Source organism: Squalius cephalus (assembly GCF_949319135.1).
Source record: "Squalius cephalus genome assembly, chromosome: 20".
In the NCBI taxonomy this organism is placed as follows: Eukaryota; Metazoa; Chordata; class Actinopteri; order Cypriniformes; family Leuciscidae; genus Squalius; species Squalius cephalus.
In genome coordinates this window covers 4123932-4147647 of record NC_137141.1, presented here as the reverse complement: position 1 = coordinate 4147647, position 23716 = coordinate 4123932, and the positions used below count along the sequence as shown (strand labels likewise).

The 23716-nt window shown below is 42.7% G+C and overlaps 1 protein-coding gene across 1 annotated transcript in view; it reads left to right on the top strand.

Annotated features, from left to right (window-relative positions):
* The window catches only part of LOC307148404 (otoferlin), a 59165-nt gene that overhangs the window by 18169 nt on the left and 17280 nt on the right, over nt 1-23716 (top strand). The window contains exons 19-34 of the mRNA XM_079853898.1: nt 741-930; nt 1012-1136; nt 2421-2555; nt 2649-2810; nt 3120-3239; nt 4793-4954; nt 5044-5206; nt 5449-5519; nt 5934-5963; nt 8462-8593; nt 8695-8758; nt 10053-10147; nt 13863-14006; nt 15738-15875; nt 15963-16090; nt 16170-16340. Coding sequence (XP_079710024.1) covers nt 741-930; nt 1012-1136; nt 2421-2555; nt 2649-2810; nt 3120-3239; nt 4793-4954; nt 5044-5206; nt 5449-5519; nt 5934-5963; nt 8462-8593; nt 8695-8758; nt 10053-10147; nt 13863-14006; nt 15738-15875; nt 15963-16090; nt 16170-16340 — 2030 coding nt within the window. The remainder of the gene's footprint in view (nt 1-740; nt 931-1011; nt 1137-2420; nt 2556-2648; nt 2811-3119; nt 3240-4792; nt 4955-5043; nt 5207-5448; nt 5520-5933; nt 5964-8461; nt 8594-8694; nt 8759-10052; nt 10148-13862; nt 14007-15737; nt 15876-15962; nt 16091-16169; nt 16341-23716) is intronic.

The window sequence follows — 23716 nt, the reverse complement described above, 5'->3', positions numbered from 1 at the left end:
AAAAGTCAGAATTGCAAGTTTATATCACGCAATTGCGAGATAAAAAGTCAGAATTGCAAGTTTATATCACGCAATTGCGAGATAAAAAGTCAGAATTGCAAGTTTATATCACGCAATTGCGAGATAAAAAGTCAGAATTGCAAGTTTATATCACGCAATTGCGAGATAAAAAGTCAGAATTGCAAGTTTATATCACGCAATTGTGAGATAAAAAGTCAGAATTGCGAGATGTAAACTCACAATTGCAAGATAAAGTCAGAATTGCAAGTTTATATCGCAATTGTGATATAAAAAGTCAGAATTGAGTTTATATCACGCAATTGTGATATAAAAAGTCAGAATTGCGAGATGAAAACTCACAATTGCGAGATAAAAAGTCAGAATTGCAAGTTTATATCGCAATTGTGATATAAAAAGTCAGAACTGAGTTTATATCACGCAATTGTGAGATAAAAAGTCAGAATTGCGAGATGTAAACACAATTGTGAGAAAAAAAGTCAGAATTGTGAGATATAAACATGCAATTCTGAGAAAAGAAGTCAGAATTTCGAGTTTATTTCTCGCAATTGCGAGATAAAAGTCAGAATTGCAAGTTTATATCACGCAATTGTGAGAAAAAAAGTCAGAATTGTGAGATAAAAAGTCGCAATTTCCTTTTTTATTTTTCATTCTGTGGCGGAAACACGCTTCCATAGATAGAAGTACTAATTTACTTCCACTCTGCTTGGCTGTCTTTCTAGCTTCCTGGTAAGAAAAGTTTTGGACCTGCAGGCTGGACGGTTCAGGCGAAGACGGAGCTGTACCTGTGGCTCGGCCTGAGCAGGCAGCGGAAGGACTACCTGAGCGGACTGCCGAACGGCTTCGAGGAGAACATGGCAGTGAAAGGGCCTGGCGTACAGTCCGCGCCACCCACCAGCCTGATGTACACCAGTAAGAGACCCATGCGTTTATATCATTGGCTACAGATTGTCTATTCAATAGTCGGTGATAACTCTTACTTCACACCAACAGTGAAGCAGATCTTCCAGCTGAGGATTCACATGTATCAGGCTAGAAGTCTGTTTGCGGCCGACAGCTCAGGCCTATCAGACCCGTTTGCCAGGATTTTCTTTTCTACTCACAGTCATGTCACAGAGGTGAGATAAAAGTAGTTCAAGTGTTCTTCCAGTATCATCCATAACATTTCAATTAATTTAGGCGACATTTCAAACATGATCATTATTATTAGCTACATTCCACTAACTATAATTAACTTTGCAACTACATGTCAACTAACTCTCAGAGTATTAGTAGACTGTTAGGGTTCGGGTTAGTAGAATAAGTTGACATGTAGTTGTAAAGTTACTTATAGTCAGTAGAATGTCTGTTGGAGGAGCATCACAATAAAGAGTTAGCAGATATTAAGCAGAGAGTCTACTAATACTCTAATGAGAGTTAGCTGGCATGTAGTTGCAAAGTTATTTATAGTTAGTAAAATGTCTACTATCGAAATAAAGTTTTACCTTATTATTATTAATATATATGATATTATTAATACCCCCTGTGTTGTGTGTATGAAGACATTGATAGGTAATTCAATCGAAAATTAAAGTATTATTTAATATTTTTCATTTTAATATGACTGAATGTTATGTACTACACTTAAAACAGGTGAATTAAATAACAATTCCACATCCTGCTTGCTACATCAAGTAATAGATGGTCAATTACGTTCCTAATGGTGTCAAACCCCAAAAACTTTTTGTCAGCACCATCAAGCCAAATGTGACCCTGGACACAAAACCAGTCACATGGGTAAAAACATTTTTTAACTGAGATTTATACATCATCTGAAAGCTGAATAAATGAGCTTTTTATTGATGTATGGTTTGTTAGGATAGGACAATATTAAGACAAAAATCTGGAATCTGAGGTTGCACAAAAAATCGAAACATTGAGAAAATCTCCTTTAAAGTTGTGCATTTATGTTGGTGATTGTGCTGCATTCACTCACAAAAATAAATGTTTTTTTATATTTACGGTAGGAAATTTACAAAATATCTTCATGGAACATGAGCTTTACTTAATTTCCTAATGGATTTTGGCATAAAAGAGAAATATTTTGACTTATACAATGTATTGTTGGCTATTGCCACAAATATACCCGTGCGACTTATTTATTTATTTATTTATTTATGTACATTTATTAGAGGATCAACTTGTGACTTGTGGTTTTGTGATCCAGGGTCACAAATGAGGAAAAATAAAACATTGAACATATAGAGCTTGACGGGCTTGAACTGAAAATATATACAGAAAAAAAAGTAGTTTGGCGCTGCTTTACTGCTTGAGCAGATGAGCAGTGAACTGTTTAAGTGTATCACCACACCAGGTTTAAAGAAGTTGAAAGGAAGATGTAATAAGTTGATGATTTCTCTCAGGTCCTGAATGAGACGTTGTGTCCTACATGGGATCAGCTGCTGGTGTTTGATAATGTGGAGCTCTACGGTGAGGCTGGCGAACTGAGAGACGATCCTCCTATAATCGTCATCGAGATCTATGACCAGGACACTGTCGTGAGTGTCCATATCCTCACAATTGTTCATTTTCTTCTGCTTTTCATGCTTTCACAATCGTAAATGTGCTCCGATCTCATTCTGCTTCTCAAGGGAAAAGCCGATTTCATGGGTAGGACATTCGCTAAACCTATAACCAAGATGTCAGATGAGCATTACGGGCCGCCACGCTTCCCTCCTCAACTAGAGTATTACCAGATCTACCGGGGAAACTGCACTGCGGGAGAGATGCTCGCCGCCTTCGAACTGCTACAGGTGCACCTGACACTGTGTGTGTGTGTGTGTGTGTGTGTGTGTGTGTGTGTGTGTGTGTGTGTGTGTGTGGGAGTGAGTAAGTGTGAGTGAGTGTGATGGGTAGGTTTAGGAGTTGGATTAGTGTGTGTGATGGGTAGGTTTAGGGGTCGGGTTATTGTGTGATGGGTAGGTTTAGGGGTCGGGTTAGTGTAAGGGGAGAGAATATACAGTTTGTACAGTATAAACACCATTACGTCTATGGAATGTCCCCATTTTATGTAAACGCGTGTGAGTGTGTATACATATTAATGTACTGTGTAAATCTTTCAGATTGGACCAGCTGGAAAGGCCGACCTGCCTCCAATAGATGGACCAACAGATATCGATCGCGGTCCAATCCTGCCCGTTCCTATTGGCATAAGACCCGTCTTGAGTAAATACCGAATTGAGGTGAGTTGATCATTATCTTGTGTCATTTTGAGGCCTAGGCAACCTCAGTATTTTTTGCCTTTGGTAATTACGTTACACAATTATTGTATTTAGGCACAAATTTCATTGCCTTTTGGTGAATTTTGTTGGTTTGAAGCCAAAATGTGTCAAGTCAAGTGAAGTAGGGCTGTGAAACTATTAATGGCATCCAAAATAAAAGTTTGTGTTTACATAATATATGTGTGTGTACTGTGTATAATTATTTTGTATATATAAATACACACACATGCATGTATATATTTAAGAAATATTTGCTTATATATACTGTATATTTATTTATATATAAATAAAAAAAATTCTTAAATATATAAATGCATGTGTGTGTATTTATATATACAAAATAATTATACACAGTACACACACATATATTATGTAAACACAAACTTTTATTTTGGATGCCATTAATCGTTTCACGGCCCTAAAGTGAAGTAAAACATATTGCTTTAAAGTAGCTTTATACAAAATCATGATGTGAAAGTCAGCATGAAACAGAAGTTGTGCTCGTCTTTTCTTCTCTATTGTGACGTATATCCGAGTGAAGCGCAACAAATGTGGGTGGGGCTTGATTGTGTCTCTGGGGAAGTGATTGGATGGTTGTGGTTTGCTATTGGTGGATCTCATGTGAGTGACAGGTTGCCCTGCCCTACATCAGCAGGGAACAGATGCCGCTGTAATTCTGATTCAAGATTACCAGGAACATGAACTTAAAACAATGATGTGCACCGATAAATTCTGCAATATTCCATTAAAAAATAAGAATTGTCAGGTTTAATTTCGTGGCAACTGTAATGTTTACAGGTGAAACTTGAAAAATTTGAATACCGTACAAAAGTTCATTTATTTCAGTAATTCAACTTAAAAGGTGAAACTAATATATTATATAGACTCATTACATGAAAAGTGTAATATGTATATGTATAAAAACCCCAAATTCAAAATCTCAGAAATTTTGAAAATGTTCATAAGTTAGACTACAGAGAACAGCCTCTTATTCATAAATGTTTGTGCCTCCAAACAGTGCAGTTTACAATGCTGATGGTTTAAATTAATTGATTTCTTTATACATAATACGTCGAAAATTGATTTGTAATATGCTGGCATAGTGGCACAAAAGGCATTCATAATCTATATTCTCACTTCTGGCTATAATTCAAAAGAATATAACTGGCTCTGAAAGAGATTTTAGTAATTATTACAGTGAAAACTTATCTTTAAAAAAAAGAATGGTGATTTGATCAAATATGATCAAAAAGTCAAGTCCACTGTTTTCCATGCATGAAAATGCAGCGCAATAAGTTGCAATTTTGCGTGGTTTATTATTGAAATGTGTATACTGTATCAGGATTTGAGCCTGTCCCAAATGCATTCTACAAAATTACACCACAGAAGTGCCAGAACCGTCACTGGTGCCCCTTTAAAAAAAAAGCTAGATGCACTTATATAGCTTTGAAAAACTTTGGACAAATAAAAATGTCTCAATTTAAAAAAATTAAATGAACAAAATATTTGTGCAGGTTCTCTTCTGGGGCCTACGGGACTTGAAGCGGGTGAACCTGGCCCAAGTTGACCGTCCCCGTGTGGACATCGAGTGTGCGGGGAAAGGCATTCAGTCAGCGCTAATTCAGAACTACAAGAAAAATCCCAACTTCAGCACTCTGGTCAAATGGTTTGAAGTGGTGAGTTTTTGCACTTTTATATCTCAGGATTTTCAAAATGATGTTGATCGCACTACAAAGATTTGATAATGCTGAGGATTTTTCCCCAGGACCTTCCTGAGAACGAGCTTCTCCATCCCCCTCTGAACATTCGGGTGGTGGACTGCCGGGCGTTTGGGCGTTACACGCTAGTCGGATCTCATGCCGTCACAACTCTACGCAAATTCATTTACAGGCCGGCGGACAAGAGTGTCAATAGCTGGTCTGCTATGGGTGTGTATGCAGGGCTGAGATGAAAGCTGTTCAATATGTATCTTTAGTTGATAAGTCTTATAGCATCCATGGCATAGATGTGAGCCTTCATCTAAAAGCAGTTAAATAATTAAACATTTGTCATGTCTGTTAAATAATGGAAAAATATTTGAAACTTTAGATTTAGTAACTTTTGACTGGTAGTGTATACTTTTATATCCCTTATTTCTCAGCTAGTAAGTAACGTCGTTTTTCCTCTACAGAGGAGGTTGTGATCCACACAGAGCCAGAACCAACCGTAAAGAAGACTGAGACAGTGGTCAAACTTGACTCAGTAGGAGACTTTACAAAATTAAAATTTAAATATGTCTATTAACTTTATCCGTCAAACATTTGGAGTCACAAATAATTTAAATTTTAAGGTGTTGAATTGAATAGTGAAGCAAAAGCAGGAAAAGTTTGCAGTGATGCATGTTTCTCCTTCACTATTGTTCATACCATCAACTATAAGAGAGTTTCCATTTGTGTCACATGTTTTCATCATTACATCATGCAGATTGTATGTGTGTTATTACACAGTTTTTGTGACGGAACTATTAGATTATATTATAAACAGTAAGTAGTTGTGTCCAAACTTTTGGCTGGTACGGTAAATCATATTCTAACGCAATAGCGATTTCATTTAAAAAAAAAGATTATGCTTTAAGCTGACTTTTGAACTTGTTAATTTTATTGCATCTGTTTTCAGGCATCTGATGCTGTGGTTAAAGTTGATATGGTAAGTATACAGATATCAGATGTGTTTCTTTCTTTCTAATTATGTTCACTGCCTGTAACATTCATCCCAGCTAACAAAAATATGTTCTAAGAATGTTTTGCTGATGTTCCCATAAAGTTTTAGAAACATTTTTTCTTTTTAAAAATGTTTCTTCTTGGTTATGCAAACGTCAAGGAAAAATTCCTTTTCATCGATTTGTAAACATTATGCAAATGTTACTTTTGAATTTTCTCTGAACATTCTGAAACAACTAGTAACATTTTTAAAACGTTAGACGGAAGAAAAAAAAAGTTCCCTGAATGTATAAATGTTTTTGTGCTGACGCTTTGAGAACATTATCAAAGACCAGATAACTTTGAACTAACATTAATGTTACAACATTAACGTTAAATCATCTAAATCGACAACATGTATGTTACACCCTATACTGACTAAGCTATTGAAAGCGATGCTTCCAGAGATCATAGATCCACTTCTTAATATCATTAATTCATCTTTGTCATTAGGATACGTACCTAAAACCTTTAAGCTGGCTATGATTAAACCGCTTGTTAAAAAACCGCAACTTGATCCTACAGAATTAGTCAATTACAGGCCGATCTCGAATCTACCTTTTCTGTCAAAGATACTAGAAAAGGCAGTATCCTCACAACTGTGTTCCTTTTTAGAAAGAAATGATATCTGCGAGGATTTCCAGTCCGGATTTAGACCGTACCATAGTACCGAGACAGCTCTCGTTAGAGTCACAAATGGTTTGCTTTTATCATCCGATCGTGGTTGTATCTCGCTATTAGTGTTACTCGATCTTAGTGCTGCATTTGATACTATCGACCACAACATTCTTTTAAATAGACTCGAAAATTATGTTGGCATTAGTGGAATTGCACTAGCATGGTTTAAATTATACTTATCTGACCGTTATCAGTTTGTAGCAGTAAATGAAGAGATGTCTTATCGATCACAAGTTCAGTATGGCGTACCACAAGGCTCAGTACTAGGACCGCTGACATGCTACCATTAGGAGATATCATTAGGAAACATGGAATTAGCTTCCACTGTTATGCCGATGATACTCAGCTCTATATTTCTTCACACCCAGACGAAACTTTCCAATTCACAAAATTAACGTAATGCATAGCTGATATAAAAAACTGGATGACTAGCAACTTCCTACTACTTAATTCTGAAAAACAGAGATTCTAATTATTGGACAAAAAACTTCCTCACGTAATAACCTAGAATACTGTCTAACACTTGATGGCTGCTCTGTCAAGTCTTCGTCGTCGGTTAGGAACCTGGGTGTGCTCTTTGATACCAATCTTTCATCTGACAGTCACGTGTCTAGTATCTGCAAATGCAGAACAGTTAGTTCATGCGTTCATGACCTCAAGGCTAGATTATTGTAATGCTCTACTGGGTGGTTGCCCTGCACGCTTAATAAACAAACTACAGCTGGTCCAAAACGCAACAGCTCGAGTTCTTACCAGAACCAGGAAGTATGACCATATTAGCCCAGTTCTGTCAAAACTGCATTGGCTCCCTATTAAACATCGCATCAATTTTAAAATATTGCTGATTACTTACAAAGCTCTAAATGGTTTAGCTCCGCAGTACTTGAGCGAGCTCTTAACGCATTATAGTCCTTTACGTCTATAGCCCATTACGTCTATTGCGATCTCAAAATTCCGGCCAGTTGATAATACCTAGAATATCAAAATCGACTGCTGGTGGTAGATCCTTTTCCTATTTAGTACCAAAACTCTGGAACAGTCTTCCTAACATTGTCCGGGAAGCAGACAGCTGACAGAGTCAGTTCAAATCTAGACTAAAAACACATCTCTTTGACCTAGCATACACATATCACATTATAGACACGACGACAACGCAAGCCTGAAGTGTCAACTAGTCTCTCCCCTGTGAAGGCCTCCTTCCTTTCCCTTTACCTCTGTACAGGTTAAACGTTGCCGGGATAATTCTGTCGGGAAAATTCTGTATTATAAAATTTTCAAGGCTTGTACCTTGGATTCTATTTCATGGTTTGCGTTCTCGAGCCATCAGGCACTGTTTTGTGCAAATGAGCAACCAGATCGCATTAAGGGTTTTCTGTTAGAATGGTGTCGTGTTAGCGGCCCCTAAGTTAATAACTAATGATCGTTGCGTCGGAAGTGAATCAATCAAAACTAACTTTAGCTGGACAATAACTTTGTTCTAGAGCTGCTGTAAAGCCAAAACAATCTCTGTTACTTTATTTTCCTATTATAACTGTAAAGCTGCTTTGAAACAATCTATATTGTTAAAATATGGAATATGGTTAAAATACTATATAAATGAAGGTGACTTAACTTGACTTACTGGTAGAACGTTTGTTCATAACTTTGAGAGAACATTAGCCAAAGTTATGAGAATGTTCCATTAGCTGGGAAAAATTAACATTCATAAATTCATTATTTTTGTGTGAAAAGGGCTTTTTGAATTTTGTGTCTTGAACATTGTGGCAGCCAGATGATGACAAAGGTGGGAAAGGGAAAAAGAAGCGGAAGAAGGGTGAAGAGCTTGAAGAGGAGGAACTGGATGAAAGCATGCTGGATTGGTGGTCCAAATACTTTTCCTCAATTGAAACACTGAAAGAGGTTATTTTACATTTGCCAAAAGATGCCTTGAAATCCATAAAAATGTATGATTCAGGTGTTTTTAACTGAGAAAATTGTTTACTATTTTATGAACGATTTAGGTCCTTAAAGCACAAGAATCAGAAGCTGAGGAAAAGGACGATTTTGACTCTGGAGAGGGTGGAGGTAACTAAGGCAGTAGTCTCTAATACAAGACACCTGTAGAAATCTAATAAAACTGATCAATGTTAAATTTAATCCTGTAATGCCTGACATGAAATATTGTTTTGAAATGGAACCATTAGGCAAAATATATATATATATTAAAAAAAAGTAGTTTTTTGTTGCGTATCATATTTGATAGATCAGGTGTTTATGGCTAATGTAGTCTGATAACAGTGAGAATATGAAGGAAAAACAGCTCAATTTTATTCAGAGGCCCAAACTGAGCAAAAATTGGTGCAAATGCTGATATTTATATGAACAAAAAGATGAAATTCTGATGCGTGTAAATCAATGAGATCTTTATAACAGTTTAGCAGATTACTTACATAAAATGCAAATGAATATCAGTCATCACTCGATTTCTGCCAATAATATGTCTTAGTAAGATGATATGCTAAGGTTTATTATCAAGGCTCTGTAGTTTTAAAACATAATGCAATGCAATACAGTGATGATTGAGAGATGAACAAATAAACCTTCTTTAAAAGCCTGGTGATCGTATTTGAGACTCACATTTGAACATGATTTTTCTATTAAATGATGTCTGGAAAATTAAGTAAACCTAAGCTGCTTCAGTCCAGTAAAATATTACTCAAAATATAAAAGTTATTCTTGCGTTAAAATGTTAGTTTTTCTAATTAAATTGGACATACCTTGATATTAGTATACAATATATATAAATGCATAAGACAATTAATGATGTAAGACTATATATCTACAATTTCCATAAAAATATATTTTTTTATAATGCATCTGTTTTTAGTGCTGCGCAGATGAAGTTAGTTGACAGATATTTATTTACATATAATCCACACTTAAGGCTGATTTATACTTCTGTGTCGGACCTAAACCAGAGTCTCTACGCTGTAGGCTACGCATTGGTTTTCATTTATACTTCTGCGTTGTTGTCCGCGTTGACGCGCAATTACACATGCAGAGGGAGCATGTGAAACCGAGGGAGCGTTTGTAGTAGACCAATCACAGCGCTTGCGTCCGCGTAGAATTGATGCGTTGTTACATTTTTGGACACATTACATTGTCAGGGTACGCCGAAGAGTACGCGTGCTACACACAGCCTACAGCGTAGCTACGGCGTGAGTTTGACGCAGAAGAAAAAAGTGGGCTTTATATTACACAAATTATCCTGTTGTATACTCTCCATTCGCAATATTGAAAATCCATGCTTGTTTGTTCTCTTCTCTTCTGTTCTTTGCACTGATAACCAAATATGTTCCTAATGCCTCTGATTTGAAAGGGACCAAGAAGAAGAGAGGAAAGGGAAACAAGAACAAAGCCATGACTGGGGATGGCGTACCAGAGAAGAAGAAGCATAAAATAGAAGAGCTGAAGGTACATTTGTAGTTAGGTGTTTAACAACCATAGTACATTTGAAAAGGTAAGGCGTAGGTGAAGTCGTTCATCTCTTTGGATAGCAGATGTGTAGGGCCGTTCCATTTCAAAATGTTTTGGAATTGACCTTCAGATTCTTTGTTCTGGAATCGATGGACTCGATTTCAAGAATCGATTCCTCACTGTTGTTTGCGATTCTTTTTTGCAATTAAAAGATAGGAGGAACATGTTTACTTAGTCTGGCCATGACCACAAGATATAAAGATCATAGAAAGTAGCCTTCTCATAATATGAAGGCTCACAAATATGAAGATAAATGTTACGCTCATTCAAGGACATGAACTTATTGCAGGGATGGTGCAAGAAAAATATTGTCTAAAATGCATGTGCACAGTTCAATTAAATTATAAAGTTTACTTTAACTTTATGTTGTTGCATAGAATGTACAAAGTAAACTGTATGCTAAAATAACCACAACATTAACCTCTTGGTTACTAGTGGAACCCTCATTCCCTGATGGAGGGAACAGAGATGTTGTGTCAAAATACAGACACTAGGGGTCACCCTTGGGAGCCCCAAACGCCTCTCACGTATTCAGAAAAAGCCAATTGGCCTGTGGAATTTGTATGTATTGCCACGCCCCTGCACATATGGGTATAAAAGGCAGCCAACACCACACACCACATGCTGAGGAGCTGAGAAAACATCTCGACCACTTCAGCAGTAGTTCAGAGTTGTTGCAGGAGGGACACAACGTCTCCGTTCCCTCCATTTGGGAATGAGGGTTAGACTAGGAACTGAGATGTTCCCTTTCTGTCGATCACTTTCGCGGTTGTGTTGAAATACCGACACTAGGGGTCCCTATACTAAACGCCACAACGTTTGGAAGACGTCACTCCAGCTGTGGGGCCTCTTCTGATTTTTCAAAAAGCTTTTTTTTTTTTTTTTTACAGCTGAGAACACCTGGGGCCTCATTTATAAAACTTTGCGTAGGATTTGCGTCAGAAGTGGCGTACGGATGAAACATAGGACGTGCGAACGCACAGAAATATTCGGATTTATAAAACCGTGCGCACGCACATCCTACGCAGTTTTCCCTTAATAAATCACAATCAGCTCTAAATGTAGCGCAGCTTTTGCGGCTTCATGTCACGCCCATAGTTGCCCATAAATAGTCCGTGAAATGCCCACAAGTTAATATTCATCGATTGCAAAATCATGGCAAACACAGAGAGGAAAACCAAGAAACGTAACTTCACTCAATGTGAAGCAGAAATTATCACTGGCGAGGTGGAAAAGAGGAGTAAACTGTTGTTTGGAGGGCACAGTGTGGGCATTACTAATGCCAAAAAGGCACTTGAGTGGCAAAAGGTTGCAGACGCCGTTAATGCTGCAGTCTCACAACCTCGGACCGTGGCATCATGGCATTTTATTACCATCCATTTGATTGCATCTGACAAGCTACAGATGTGTTATGAGGATGAATTGCATAACATGCCAATATTATTGCAGAACATATTTCACTTTTCTTTTTGCAAATATGTGTTAATTTGCATTTCTGTTGTAATCTTCGTTTGATTTTGTTTGTTTTACACTGCAGATCGATCAAACGGGTGTTCTTGTAGGCTGTTAATTGTAAGACTTGCTTTGTGAAGTCTTCATGTTATTTATGAGAGGCAGTATTGCCATTTCTTTTACACAATGGTCTACAGTTTCACACACTTTCACGTGTTTCTTCCATCTGCCGACGGTGTCGCCATTTCTCATTTCACCCGTTTTTGTGCGTACGCCTGGGTCAGAGTTTGCGTGAAGGACCGCACATTTTCCCGTCAAGTTTGTTTTTTATAAATACCAATTATTGCGTAGAGAGCGGCGTACGCCGCCTTTTGTGCGTACGCAACGTTTATAAATGAGGCCCCTGGTTAACATTGGGAAGTGTACTCCTCTATTGAGAAAGGAAATTTATGGAGACCCCATCCTACCCAAAGGGGAGGTTAGAATATGGAAAGTACACCCTATGGACTCACCTAATGGAGTGTACTACATATGGAAGAGTCGCTGTGGTGGGCTCGAGGGGGAAGGCACAGGGTCAGATAGGGAAACCGAACAGTGGAAGAATACATCTTATGGGGTCAACATTAGGGAACCACTACATATGGAGCACTAGCCAGATTACTAGGGCTCACCTGAAAGGGGCATACCATTAGTAATGGGCCTGGTGGTGAGCTCCTCCGCCGAACTCATTACCCATGAGTGCTAGGAGGTCGAAAAGATGTCCTTGGTTCTCCAAACCTGGGAAACTCTTTGAGACGAAAGGTGCACGTTACCACGTCAGAGAGGGGGAAGGCTAAAGACAAAACTGGTTCCATGTGGAGATTATAAAATCTCGCGAAGGTGCTGGGTGTTGCCCAGCCCACAGCTCTACAGATGTCTGCTAATGAAGCATCGCTCGCCAAAGCCGATGTGGCCGCAATACCCCTGGTGGAGTGAGCGCTCACTCCCAATGGGCACGGTACATCTTGGGCCTGGTAGGCCCAGAGAATGGCATCCACAATCCAGTGGGGAAATCTCTGTTTGGAGACAGCCTTCCACTTCTGCTGAACTCTGAATTAGACAAAGAGCTGCTCAGATCTTCTGAAGCTCTGTGTGCAGTCCAGGTATATGTGCAAAGTGAGCACCAGACTCAACAGAGACAGGGCTGGGTCTCCCTTGTCAGGAGGGATCACTTGCAAGTTTATCACTTGGTCCCTGAATGGAGTAGTAGCAACTTTGGGCACAAATCAGGGCCTGGGTCTCAGGACCACTTGAGAGTCTGCCGGCCCAAATTCTAGACACAATTCACTAACAGAGTGGTGGGGGTACCCCACCCTCTTGATAAAGGCAAACGCAATTAGGAGGGTCGTCTTCATAGAGAAGGCACTAAGCTCAACAGATTGTAATGGCTAAAACTGATCTTTCTGTAAGGCCTATAAGACCAGAAAAAGATCCCAAGAGAGGATGAGACGAGGTCTTGAAGGACTATTACAGTGATGTACACTTTCAGGGTGGAGGCGGATAGGCGTCTCTCAAGGCCCTGCTGGAGAAAGGAAAGGATGGACCCAATGCCACATCTCCATGGGTCTTCACCCTGGGAAGAACACCATGTAGTGAAGAGGCCCCACTTCAAGGCAAACAGTCACCTTGTCTCTTGTCTGAGTGATTGTGTCTATCACCACTAGTGATAGGCATCTGAATTCCTCCTTATCCCATCCAGGAACCAGACGTGGAGGTTCCAGAGGTCTGGGCGCAGGTGCCACATTGTAACCTGCCCCTGAGAAAGAAGGGCCCTCCTTAGGGGAATTCGTCAGGGAGGGGTCAATGTCATCATCATGAGCTCTGAGAACACTAAATCTTTGAGTTTATAAGATTAGTTTTATTTTTTTAACCGGTTCATTGAAACAGATCGTCCAAAATAACCTGTTCACAGAAATAAATTGCACTTCCAATCAATATTAGCAAGTGAGAGTCAGAATAATGATTAGCTGTGTATAACTGAAAAAGGCTCTTAAAGAGGAGTCGATTTCCTTTGATTGAATGGATTCCAACTTTTGGAATCAACTCTTTATTCCCTACACCTTGGAATAGATTATTTTTGGAAATCGACTCCCAGGCCAGCCCTACATATGGGACGCCTTGTGGGTGTAAAAGAGTGTGTGAATTCTTGTTTCCTCTACAGGTGTACAATAGAGAGCTTGAATACGAGTTTGGCACCTTTGAAGACTGGCTTCACACCTTTAACCTGTATCGAGGGAAGTGTTCCGATGATGCTGATGTTGAGCAGAATGCAGCAGATGAAGACAGACTTATTGGCAAATTCAAGGTTTGTCATCAATCATTACCCAATTGCCATCTTTCCTCTTGCTTCTGACTTGCTAATTCTCCATGTACATTTGGACACATCTACTCATGCTTTATAATTGATTTTATTATATTATATTCTATTACTATTATTATTAAAGTGCCCCTATTATGCTATGTTAAAGGCTCCTGATTTTGTTTTGGAGGTCTCCTACTACAGTTTTACATGCATCAAAGGTCAAAAAACACTTTCATTTTCTCATAATATACATTGCGCATCACCACATTGTTCAATGATTCTCAAATGACTCGTCAGATGAATCAGTCTCTAAAATCCCTCCTTTCTGCGAGCCTACTCTGCTCTGATTGGCCAGATGACCCAGTATGTTGTGAATGGTCTACCGCTTACAGTGCACGTATATGCCCATTCTGGAAACAATACGCCCATTACCATAAACTTCAGCTACGGAGGCTTCCTAAAGCTCAGCGATTGTACACAGTAAAGAACATCTGGTAGAACATTTTGAACATCCGGTAGAAAATATATACATCAATAATTAATCATACTTACAATTTGTAATTCTGAGGAGCAAGTTGGTTCAAATAAACTGAGTACTGACCCATATTTCTCTCCACTACTACTAATACTAACAAGTGTTTTGGGAATCCCGCACTGAACTCTACAAAATTATGTGTTTGAAGGCAGGACAAGTTGTTTGCGGGCGTAGATCGTACAACATAGGCGGGCATTATGCAAATGTATTTTCTAGTGACGTAGAAAATGTCACGCAGCGAGATACTAATTACAAACGACTCGGATAGGCGTTCAGAGTCGATTCTGTCTTTTAGGAGACAATAAGTTTATTTATCGTGCACTTTCGAATTTACAACTTTGCAGAACGTTTACATTCACAAACAGCTACATTTCACACTGCATGAAAGGGAATATTCGAAAAACCATAATAGGGGCATCAGTGTTAAGTTTTGTTAGATGTAATTTTAGATTAATAGTAATGTCATCAAAATTATTAAATAACACAAAATGGAATTATGTAGTGACCAAATCTAATGAGAAGAAATGTTTTATTTGAGCTTCATCAAAGTAGCTGCTCTAGAATAGATTGCAGTTCTCACACGACTTTCGTAAACAACAAAATATTTAGTTGTAACACTTTAAAATAAGGTCTCATTTGTTAACATTACTAACATAATATGAACCAACAGTAAGCAGTTCTTACAGCATTTATTAACCTTTGTTAAAGTTAGATCGCAGTGCATAAACAAATGTTAAGATACAACTTTTGATCCTAAAAATGTATTAGTAAATCTCGAGATTAACATTAACTAAGATGAATAAATGCTGTAGAAGTACTGTTCATTGTTAGTTCATTTTAACCGATGTAGTTAACTAATGTTACCAAAAAAATGTGATGAGACTTTTTTGCTGAATTCGAGTAACAACTACAAAAATGAGTAAAAATTTTCTTTCTTCTTCAAAACTTCTTTCTTAAGATAATGTCAATCTGGCCCCTGATGATTTCAATTTTGTGGAATTGTTTATATCAACAACATGAAACTGTATATCATCGATCTATTGATACAGTAAATGTCAAAGTCAAATTTTTGTGCGATTTGTACTTCGTAAACATTCTACCATACAAATAATGTGAACCAAAGAGTGATCCGCAAATGTATTAAACACATTCAACATTCTGAAGCTCATCTCTGAGTTTGTTTGCTGTGTTTACTGTAGGGTTCCTTGTGTATCTACAAAGTCCCTGTATCGGATGAGGCGTACAGAGAAACGGGATTTGATTCCAACATGGGCATGTTCCAGAACATCCCACACAACGATCCGATTAACATCCTCGTCCGGGTCTATGTCATCAGGGTATGTAGTAGTACCACAGACCTTAGAGCAGTGCATTGAGACTTTTTGTGTTTGGCCATTTGTACAATTGTTATGTCTTTGTCTCAGGCAACAGATCTGCATCCAGCAGACATCAATGGGAAGGCCGACCCATATATCGCCATCAAGCTCGGAAATTCAGACATCAAGGACAAAGAGAACTATATCTCTAAGCAACTCAACCCTGTGTTTGGAAAGTTAGTCCTGTTGATTAAAGACTTCTCATTCATTACTAGATAATATTAATGTTAACATCAACTGTCTTCAAACTCCCAGGTTTTTTGATATTGAAGCGACATTCCCAATGGATTCTACCCTCACTGTGTCCATCTATGACTGGGATTTGGTGGGAACCGATGACCTGATTGGGGAGACCAAGATTGACCTGGAGAACCGTTACTACAGCAAACACAGAGCAACATGTGGTATCAGCTCCAAATATGCAATGTATGCAATTCTTCTTTTAAACACATCAACACTTTGTGACTTCCTGATGGGGTTTGTGTTCGGTGGTCTTATTTTAGTATCATTGATATACTATTATAGTTTTGGTTTTAATTTCAAAGTTTTAGTAATTTTGTTGTGTGTTTTTGTCATTTTAATTATAATTTTTAGGAATGCATCGAAATTTCGGCTATCGCAACTTTTTGTGCGAAACACCACTTTCTGTTTTTGGGCTGAAATGGTTTTGGAGGACCGAAACACTTTTAATTGCCACTACTCCGATGCCATGTTTTGACTGTGTTCAACATCTATTTCATGCAAACAACATGGATAAGCTACAACAGTTAAACATGTCAGCTGTTTGGACACTAGCTCTGGATTGATAATATTAATTTCTCGATTTTAATAGGTAATGATATCGTTAAATCTTAAATCCTTAAATCTGAAATCTTTTAGTCTGTGCTGTTTTCTGTTGATGTGCAGCGTGAACAAAACTTCAGTCAACATTTTCAGCACGCCTGTCATCCAATAAATGCAATAAGCTTTATGGTTTGTTACTTTAAATATAAAGCAATCTCTGAACTTTAAAATTCAAAGCTATTCAATGTCCATAACCTCATTAATCAGCAAGAATTTATTTTTATATAAAAAAATGCCTTATGTGCAATTTAAATGGTTGTAACATTACTTTTATTTTTCATTTTAATGTTTGTATCCCCCAGGATATGTCGCCCCTTTGGGGCTATAAATTAAATGAAAAAACAATGCTTGTTTGGCCAAATTTTTAAAACATTTATTCTCTCATAACTTAAACTAAACATTCTTTGTAAAATTATGTTTAAGAATAAGCATAATGCCTATTTATGAATGTATTAGCTTTCTGTATCATATTTAATATGCAAATATTAATAGGGCCTGTAAATGATCAGTATTACCAAAACTTTGCTGAAAAACCTGTTGTACATAATCTACTTCATACCTTCTGTCCTCTGATTGATAGTTCAGATTTTGTTTTTATCAAGTAAAGTCTTTTTTTGCTTAGAAATCTTTAATGATTTTTATAAAGTAAATGTTAGATAAACATTTACTGGACTGTAACTTGGGTTCCCTTTCGTTGTCACTCCGAGTTACGTCCCATTGCGGGAACATGCCCATCGCAAGGTTACGGTCGAGACTCAATGACCTTCATGGTAGAGTCCCCTCATCCGCACCCCGATCTACTGGCTCCGCGAGAGCTGGTACTTCGGCTGGCGGCCAGGGTGACCTGAGGGTTACGGTGTGGAACAAAGCGCCGACTATTCCACGCTCCACACCGTCCTCTAGTGCCGTGCAACCCGCGAGCGCTCCGAATGAAACTGCTGTACAGTCCTCTGACTTGCCGCGGGTTTCATTCGGCGCTCCAGAGGAAGATGTGATGTCGATTGCTGCATCACAGGGTGGGCAAGAGTCCTTGGGAAGTGAGGATTCGGCTGTGCTGCCACCTTCGGGTGTGCCAGCATTGCCCGAGTCTGATCCCGAGATGACTGCCATGCTTTCCCGGGCAGCCGCGGCCATTGGGCTTGAGTGGTCCCCGCCACCTGGTCCGGTGCGCTCGCGGCTGGACGATTGGTTTTTGGGTGCCGCCGCTGATCCTCGTCAGCGCGCGTCCCCAATGCCTTTCTTCCCGGATGTGCATGAGGAGGTCACGAGGTCCTGGAAGGCACCATTGTCTTCTCGTGATCGCTCGGCGACCTCCTCCGCCCTGCCTCCTCTCGATCAGGCGGCCGCCAAAGGGTACACTGGGGTTCCCCAGGTTGAACGCTCTGTTGCGATGCAACTGTGTCCTCAGAGTGCTTCTTCCCGCGGTGACCCAAAGCACCCCTCCAAAGCCTGTAGGTTCTCCTCCACCCTTGTGGCAAAGGCCTATAGAGCTGCGGGGCTGGCGGCCTCCTCACTGCATGCCATGGCGACACTCCAGGTCTACCAGGCCCAGATGTTGCGTGATATGCACGAGGGGAGGACTGACCCAGGGCTCTTTGATGAGCTGCGTGCCGCCACCGACCTTGCTCTCCGAGCGACGAAGGTGACCGCACGCTCCCTGGGTCAGGTGATGTCCACTTGCGTGGTCCAGGAGAGACATCTGTGGCTCAACCTGGCTGATATGCGTGAGGCCGAGCGAACCCGTTTCCTCGACACTCCCATATCCCAGGCTGGCCTCTTCGGCGGGGCGGTTGAGGACTTTGCCCAGCAGTTCTCGACCGCCCAGAAGCAGACTGAGGCTCTCAAACACGTCCTGCCCCGACGGCCCGCTGCTGCCTCCACTCAGCCGTCGGCACAGGTGCCTCAGTCTGCTCGCCGCCGAGGGCGCCCTCCTACGGCCCGCCCCTCCCGCACGGCCCCAGCAGCAGCCTCCATCCGGGTCGCGTCGTGGAGGACGTCGTAGGAAGGCGCCACAGCCCTCTCCTGCCCCGTGCCCCGCTAAACGCCAGGCCAAGCGGCGCTCCTGAGACGGGCTGCTCAGAGATGGCGCCGAGTTCTTTTCAGGAGCCGGTAGCAGGGCCGCTCCTTTTCCCCACCCCGCTGCTCGTTCCACGACGGGCAGCACCCTAATGTGGTTAAAGAAAGAAATCACTCCCCCATCTCTGAGCACACAGAGTGTCCGGATGACAGTGTGCGCCGCTCACGAGCCTCGCCACTCTCGTCCCCCTCTGTCGCCAGTTCCCTGCCAGAGCACGCCCCCGTGGGACGCTGTCCTCCCCTGGCCTCCTCTGGCAGGACGCGGCTAATGACCGTGCCCCCGCACCGGGCCGCTATGCCACCCATGCCTGGGCCGGTCATTCCGCCTCGCTGCACCACCGAGGGTACGTCTGTGGTCCGCATGACCCCGCTGGTACAGTTCCTGGAAGCCTGGTTAGAGCTTCCCAGGCTGTCCCGCTGGGTCGCGAGGACCATCAGGCTCGGCTACGCGATTCAGTTCGCGCGGTCTCCTCCCCGCTTCAGGGGAGTCCGCTTCACTATGGTCGGTGGCAATGCCCCGGTTATGAGAGCGGAGGTCGCTACCTTACTGGCGAAGGGTGCGATCGAGACTGTTCCTCCAGCCGAAATGAGGTCCGGCTTCTACAGCCCCTACTTTATTGTACCGAAGAAATCCGGTGGGTTACGACCAATCCTCGACTTGCGCGTCTTGAACCGCTCCCTTCACAGGATGCCGTTCAAGATGCTCACGGCCAAACGCATCTTCGAGTGCATACGGCCGCAGGATTGGTTTGCAGCGATCGACCTGAAGGACGCCTACTTCCATGTCTCCATTCTTCCTCGACACAGACCGTTTCTACGAGAAATCTCGAGATTTACTAATACATTTTTAGGATCAAAAGTTGTATCTTAACATTTGTTTATGCACTGCGATCTAACTTTAACAAAGGTTAATAAATGCTGTAAGAACTGCTTATTGTTGGTTCATATTATGTTAGTAATGTTAACAAATGAGACCTTATTTTAAAGTGTTACAACTAAATATTTTGTTGTTTACGAAAGTCGTGTGAGAACTGCAATCTATTCTAGAGCAGCTACTTTGATGAAGCTCAAATAAAACATTTCTTCTCATTAGATTTGGTCACTACATAATTCCATTTTGTGTTATTTAATAATTTTGATGACATTACTATTAATCTAAAATTACATCTAACAAAACTTAACACTGATGCCCCTATTATGGTTTTTCGAATATTCCCTTTCATGCAGTGTGAAATGTAGCTGTTTGTGAATGTAAACGTTCTGCAAAGTTGTAAATTCGAAAGTGCACGATAAATAAACTTATTGTCTCCTAAAAGACAGAATCGACTCTGAACGCCTATCCGAGTCGTTTGTAATTAGTATCTCGCTGCGTGACATTTTCTACGTCACTAGAAAATACATTTGCATAATGCCCGCCTATGTTGTACGATCTACGCCCGCAAACAACTTGTCCTGCCTTCAAACACATAATTTTGTAGAGTTCAGTGCGGGATTCCCAAAACACTTGTTAGTATTAGTAGTAGTGGAGAGAAATATGGGTCAGTACTCAGTTTATTTGAACCAACTTGCTCCTCAGAATTACAAATTGTAAGTATGATTAACATTACTTTTATTTTTCATTTTAATGTTTGTATCCCCCAGGATATGTCACCCCTTTGGGGCTATAAATTAAATGAAAAAACAATGCTTGTTTGGCCAAATTTTTAAAACATTTATTCTCTCATAACTTAAACTAAACATTCTTTGTAAAATTATGTTTAAGAATAAGCATAATGCCTATTTATGAATGTATTAGCTTTCTGTATCATATTTAATATGCAAATATTAATAGGGCCTGTAAATGATCAGTATTACCAAAACTTTGCTGAAAAACCTGTTGTACATAATCTACTTCATACCTTCTGTCCTCTGATTGATAGTTCAGATTTTGTTTTTATCAAGTAAAGTCTTTTTTTGCTTAGAAATCTTTAATGATTTTTATAAAGTAAATGTTAGATAAACATTTACTGGACTGTAACTTGGGTTCCCTTTCGTTGTCACTCCGAGTTACGTCCCATTGCGGGAACATGCCCATCGCAAGGTTACGGTCGAGACTCAATGACCTTCATGGTAGAGTCCCCTCATCCGCACCCCGATCTACTGGCTCCGCGAGAGCTGGTACTTCGGCTGGCGGCCAGGGTGACCTGAGGGTTACGGTGTGGAACAAAGCGCCGACTATTCCACGCTCCACACCGTCCTCTAGTGCCGTGCAACCCGCGAGCGCTCCGAATGAAACTGCTGTACAGTCCTCTGACTTGCCGTGGGTTTCATTCGGCGCTCCAGAGGAAGATGTGATGTCGATTGCTGCATCACAGGGTGGGCAAGAGTCCTTGGGAAGTGAGGATTCGGCTGTGCTGCCACCTTCGGGTGTGCCAGCATTGCCCGAGTCTGATCCCGAGATGACTGCCATGCTTTCCCGGGCAGCCGCGGCCATTGGGCTTGAGTGGTCCCCGCCACCTGGTCCGGTGCGCTCGCGGCTGGACGATTGGTTTTTGGGTGCCGCCGCTGATCCTCGTCAGCGCGCGTCCCCAATGCCTTTCTTCCCGGATGTGCATGAGGAGGTCACGAGGTCCTGGAAGGCACCATTGTCTTCTCGTGATCGCTCGGCGACCTCCTCCGCCCTGCCTCCTCTCGATCAGGCGGCCGCCAAAGGGTACACTGGGGTTCCCCAGGTTGAACGCTCTGTTGCGATGCAACTGTGTCCTCAGAGTGCTTCTTCCCGCGGTGACCCAAAGCACCCCTCCAAAGCCTGTAGGTTCTCCTCCACCCTTGTGGCAAAGGCCTATAGAGCTGCGGGGCTGGCGGCCTCCTCACTGCATGCCATGGCGACACTCCAGGTCTACCAGGCCCAGATGTTGCGTGATATGCACGAGGGGAGGACTGACCCAGGGCTCTTTGATGAGCTGCGTGCCGCCACCGACCTTGCTCTCCGAGCGACGAAGGTGACCGCACGCTCCCTGGGTCAGGTGATGTCCACTTGCGTGGTCCAGGAGAGACATCTGTGGCTCAACCTGGCTGATATGCGTGAGGCCGAGCGAACCCGTTTCCTCGACACTCCCATATCCCAGGCTGGCCTCTTCGGCGGGGCGGTTGAGGACTTTGCCCAGCAGTTCTCGACCGCCCAGAAGCAGACTGAGGCTCTCAAACACGTCCTGCCCCGACGGCCCGCTGCTGCCTCCACTCAGCCGTCGGCACAGGTGCCTCAGTCTGCTCGCCGCCGAGGGCGCCCTCCTACGGCCCGCCCCTCCCGCACGGCCCCAGCAGCAGCCTCCATCCGGGTCGCGTCGTGGAGGACGTCGTAGGAAGGCGCCACAGCCCTCTCCTGCCCCGTGCCCCGCTAAACGCCAGGCCAAGCGGCGCTCCTGAGACGGGCTGCTCAGAGATGGCGCAGAGTTCTTTTCAGGAGCCGGTAGCAGGGCCGCTCCTTTTCCCCACCCCGCTGCTCGTTCCACGACGGGCAGCACCCTAATGTGGTTAAAGAAAGAAATCACTCCCCCATCTCTGAGCACACAGAGTGTCCGGATGACAGTGTGCGCCGCTCACGAGCCTCGCCACTCTCGTCCCCCTCTGTCGCCAGTTCCCTGCCAGAGCACGCCCCCGTGGGACGCTGTCCTCCCCTGGCCTCCTCTGGCAGGACGCGGCTAATGACCGTGCCCCCGCACCGGGCCGCTATGCCACCCATGCCTGGGCCGGTCATTCCGCCTCGCTGCACCACCGAGGGTACGTCTGTGGTCCGCATGACCCCGCTGGTACAGTTCCTGGAAGCCTGGTTAGAGCTTCCCAGGCTGTCCCGCTGGGTCGCGAGGACCATCAGGCTCGGCTACGCGATTCAGTTCGCGCGGTCTCCTCCCCGCTTCAGGGGAGTCCGCTTCACTATGGTCGGTGGCAATGCCCCGGTTATGAGAGCGGAGGTCGCTACCTTACTGGCGAAGGGTGCGATCGAGACTGTTCCTCCAGCCGAAATGAGGTCCGGCTTCTACAGCCCCTACTTTATTGTACCGAAGAAATCCGGTGGGTTACGACCAATCCTCGACTTGCGCGTCTTGAACCGCTCCCTTCACAGGATGCCGTTCAAGATGCTCACGGCCAAACGCATCTTCGAGTGCATACGGCCGCAGGATTGGTTTGCAGCGATCGACCTGAAGGACGCCTACTTCCATGTCTCCATTCTTCCTCGACACAGACCGTTTCTACGGTTTGCTTTCGAGGGGCAGGCATACCAGTACGCGGTTCTCCCTTTCGGGCTAGCCCTGTCTCCTCGCGTCTTCACGAAGGTCATCGAGGCAGCCCTTGTTCCCCTTCGGGAACACGGGGTTCGCATCCTGAACTATCTCGACGACTGGCTGATCCTAGCTCACTCTCGAGACCAGGTTTGCAAACACAGGGACCTAGTGCTCCGGCACCTAGCTCGTCTGGGCCTTCGGGTCAACTGGGAGAAGAGCAAACTCTGCCCAGTGCAGAGAATCTCTTTTCTCGGTATGGAAATCGACTCGGTCGCCATGTGCGCGCAGCTTATGAGCGAGCGCGCGCAGTCACTGCTGACTTGCCTTCGTCAGTTCGAGGGCAAGAGTGTGGTTCCACTGAAACTATTTCAGAGGCTCCTGGGGCATATGGCATCCGCAGCTGCAGTCACGCCGCTCGGGTTGCTTCATATGAGACCACTTCAGCTTTGGCTTCGCGATCGAGTCCCGAGGTGGGCATGGCATCACGGCACGCTCCGAGTCCCAGTGACTCAGACCTGCCGTCAGACCTTCACCCCGTGGTCGAACCTCAAGTTTCTTCGGGCCGGAGTACCCTTGGAACGAGTTTCCAGGCATGTTGTTGTATCAACAGATGCCTCCACC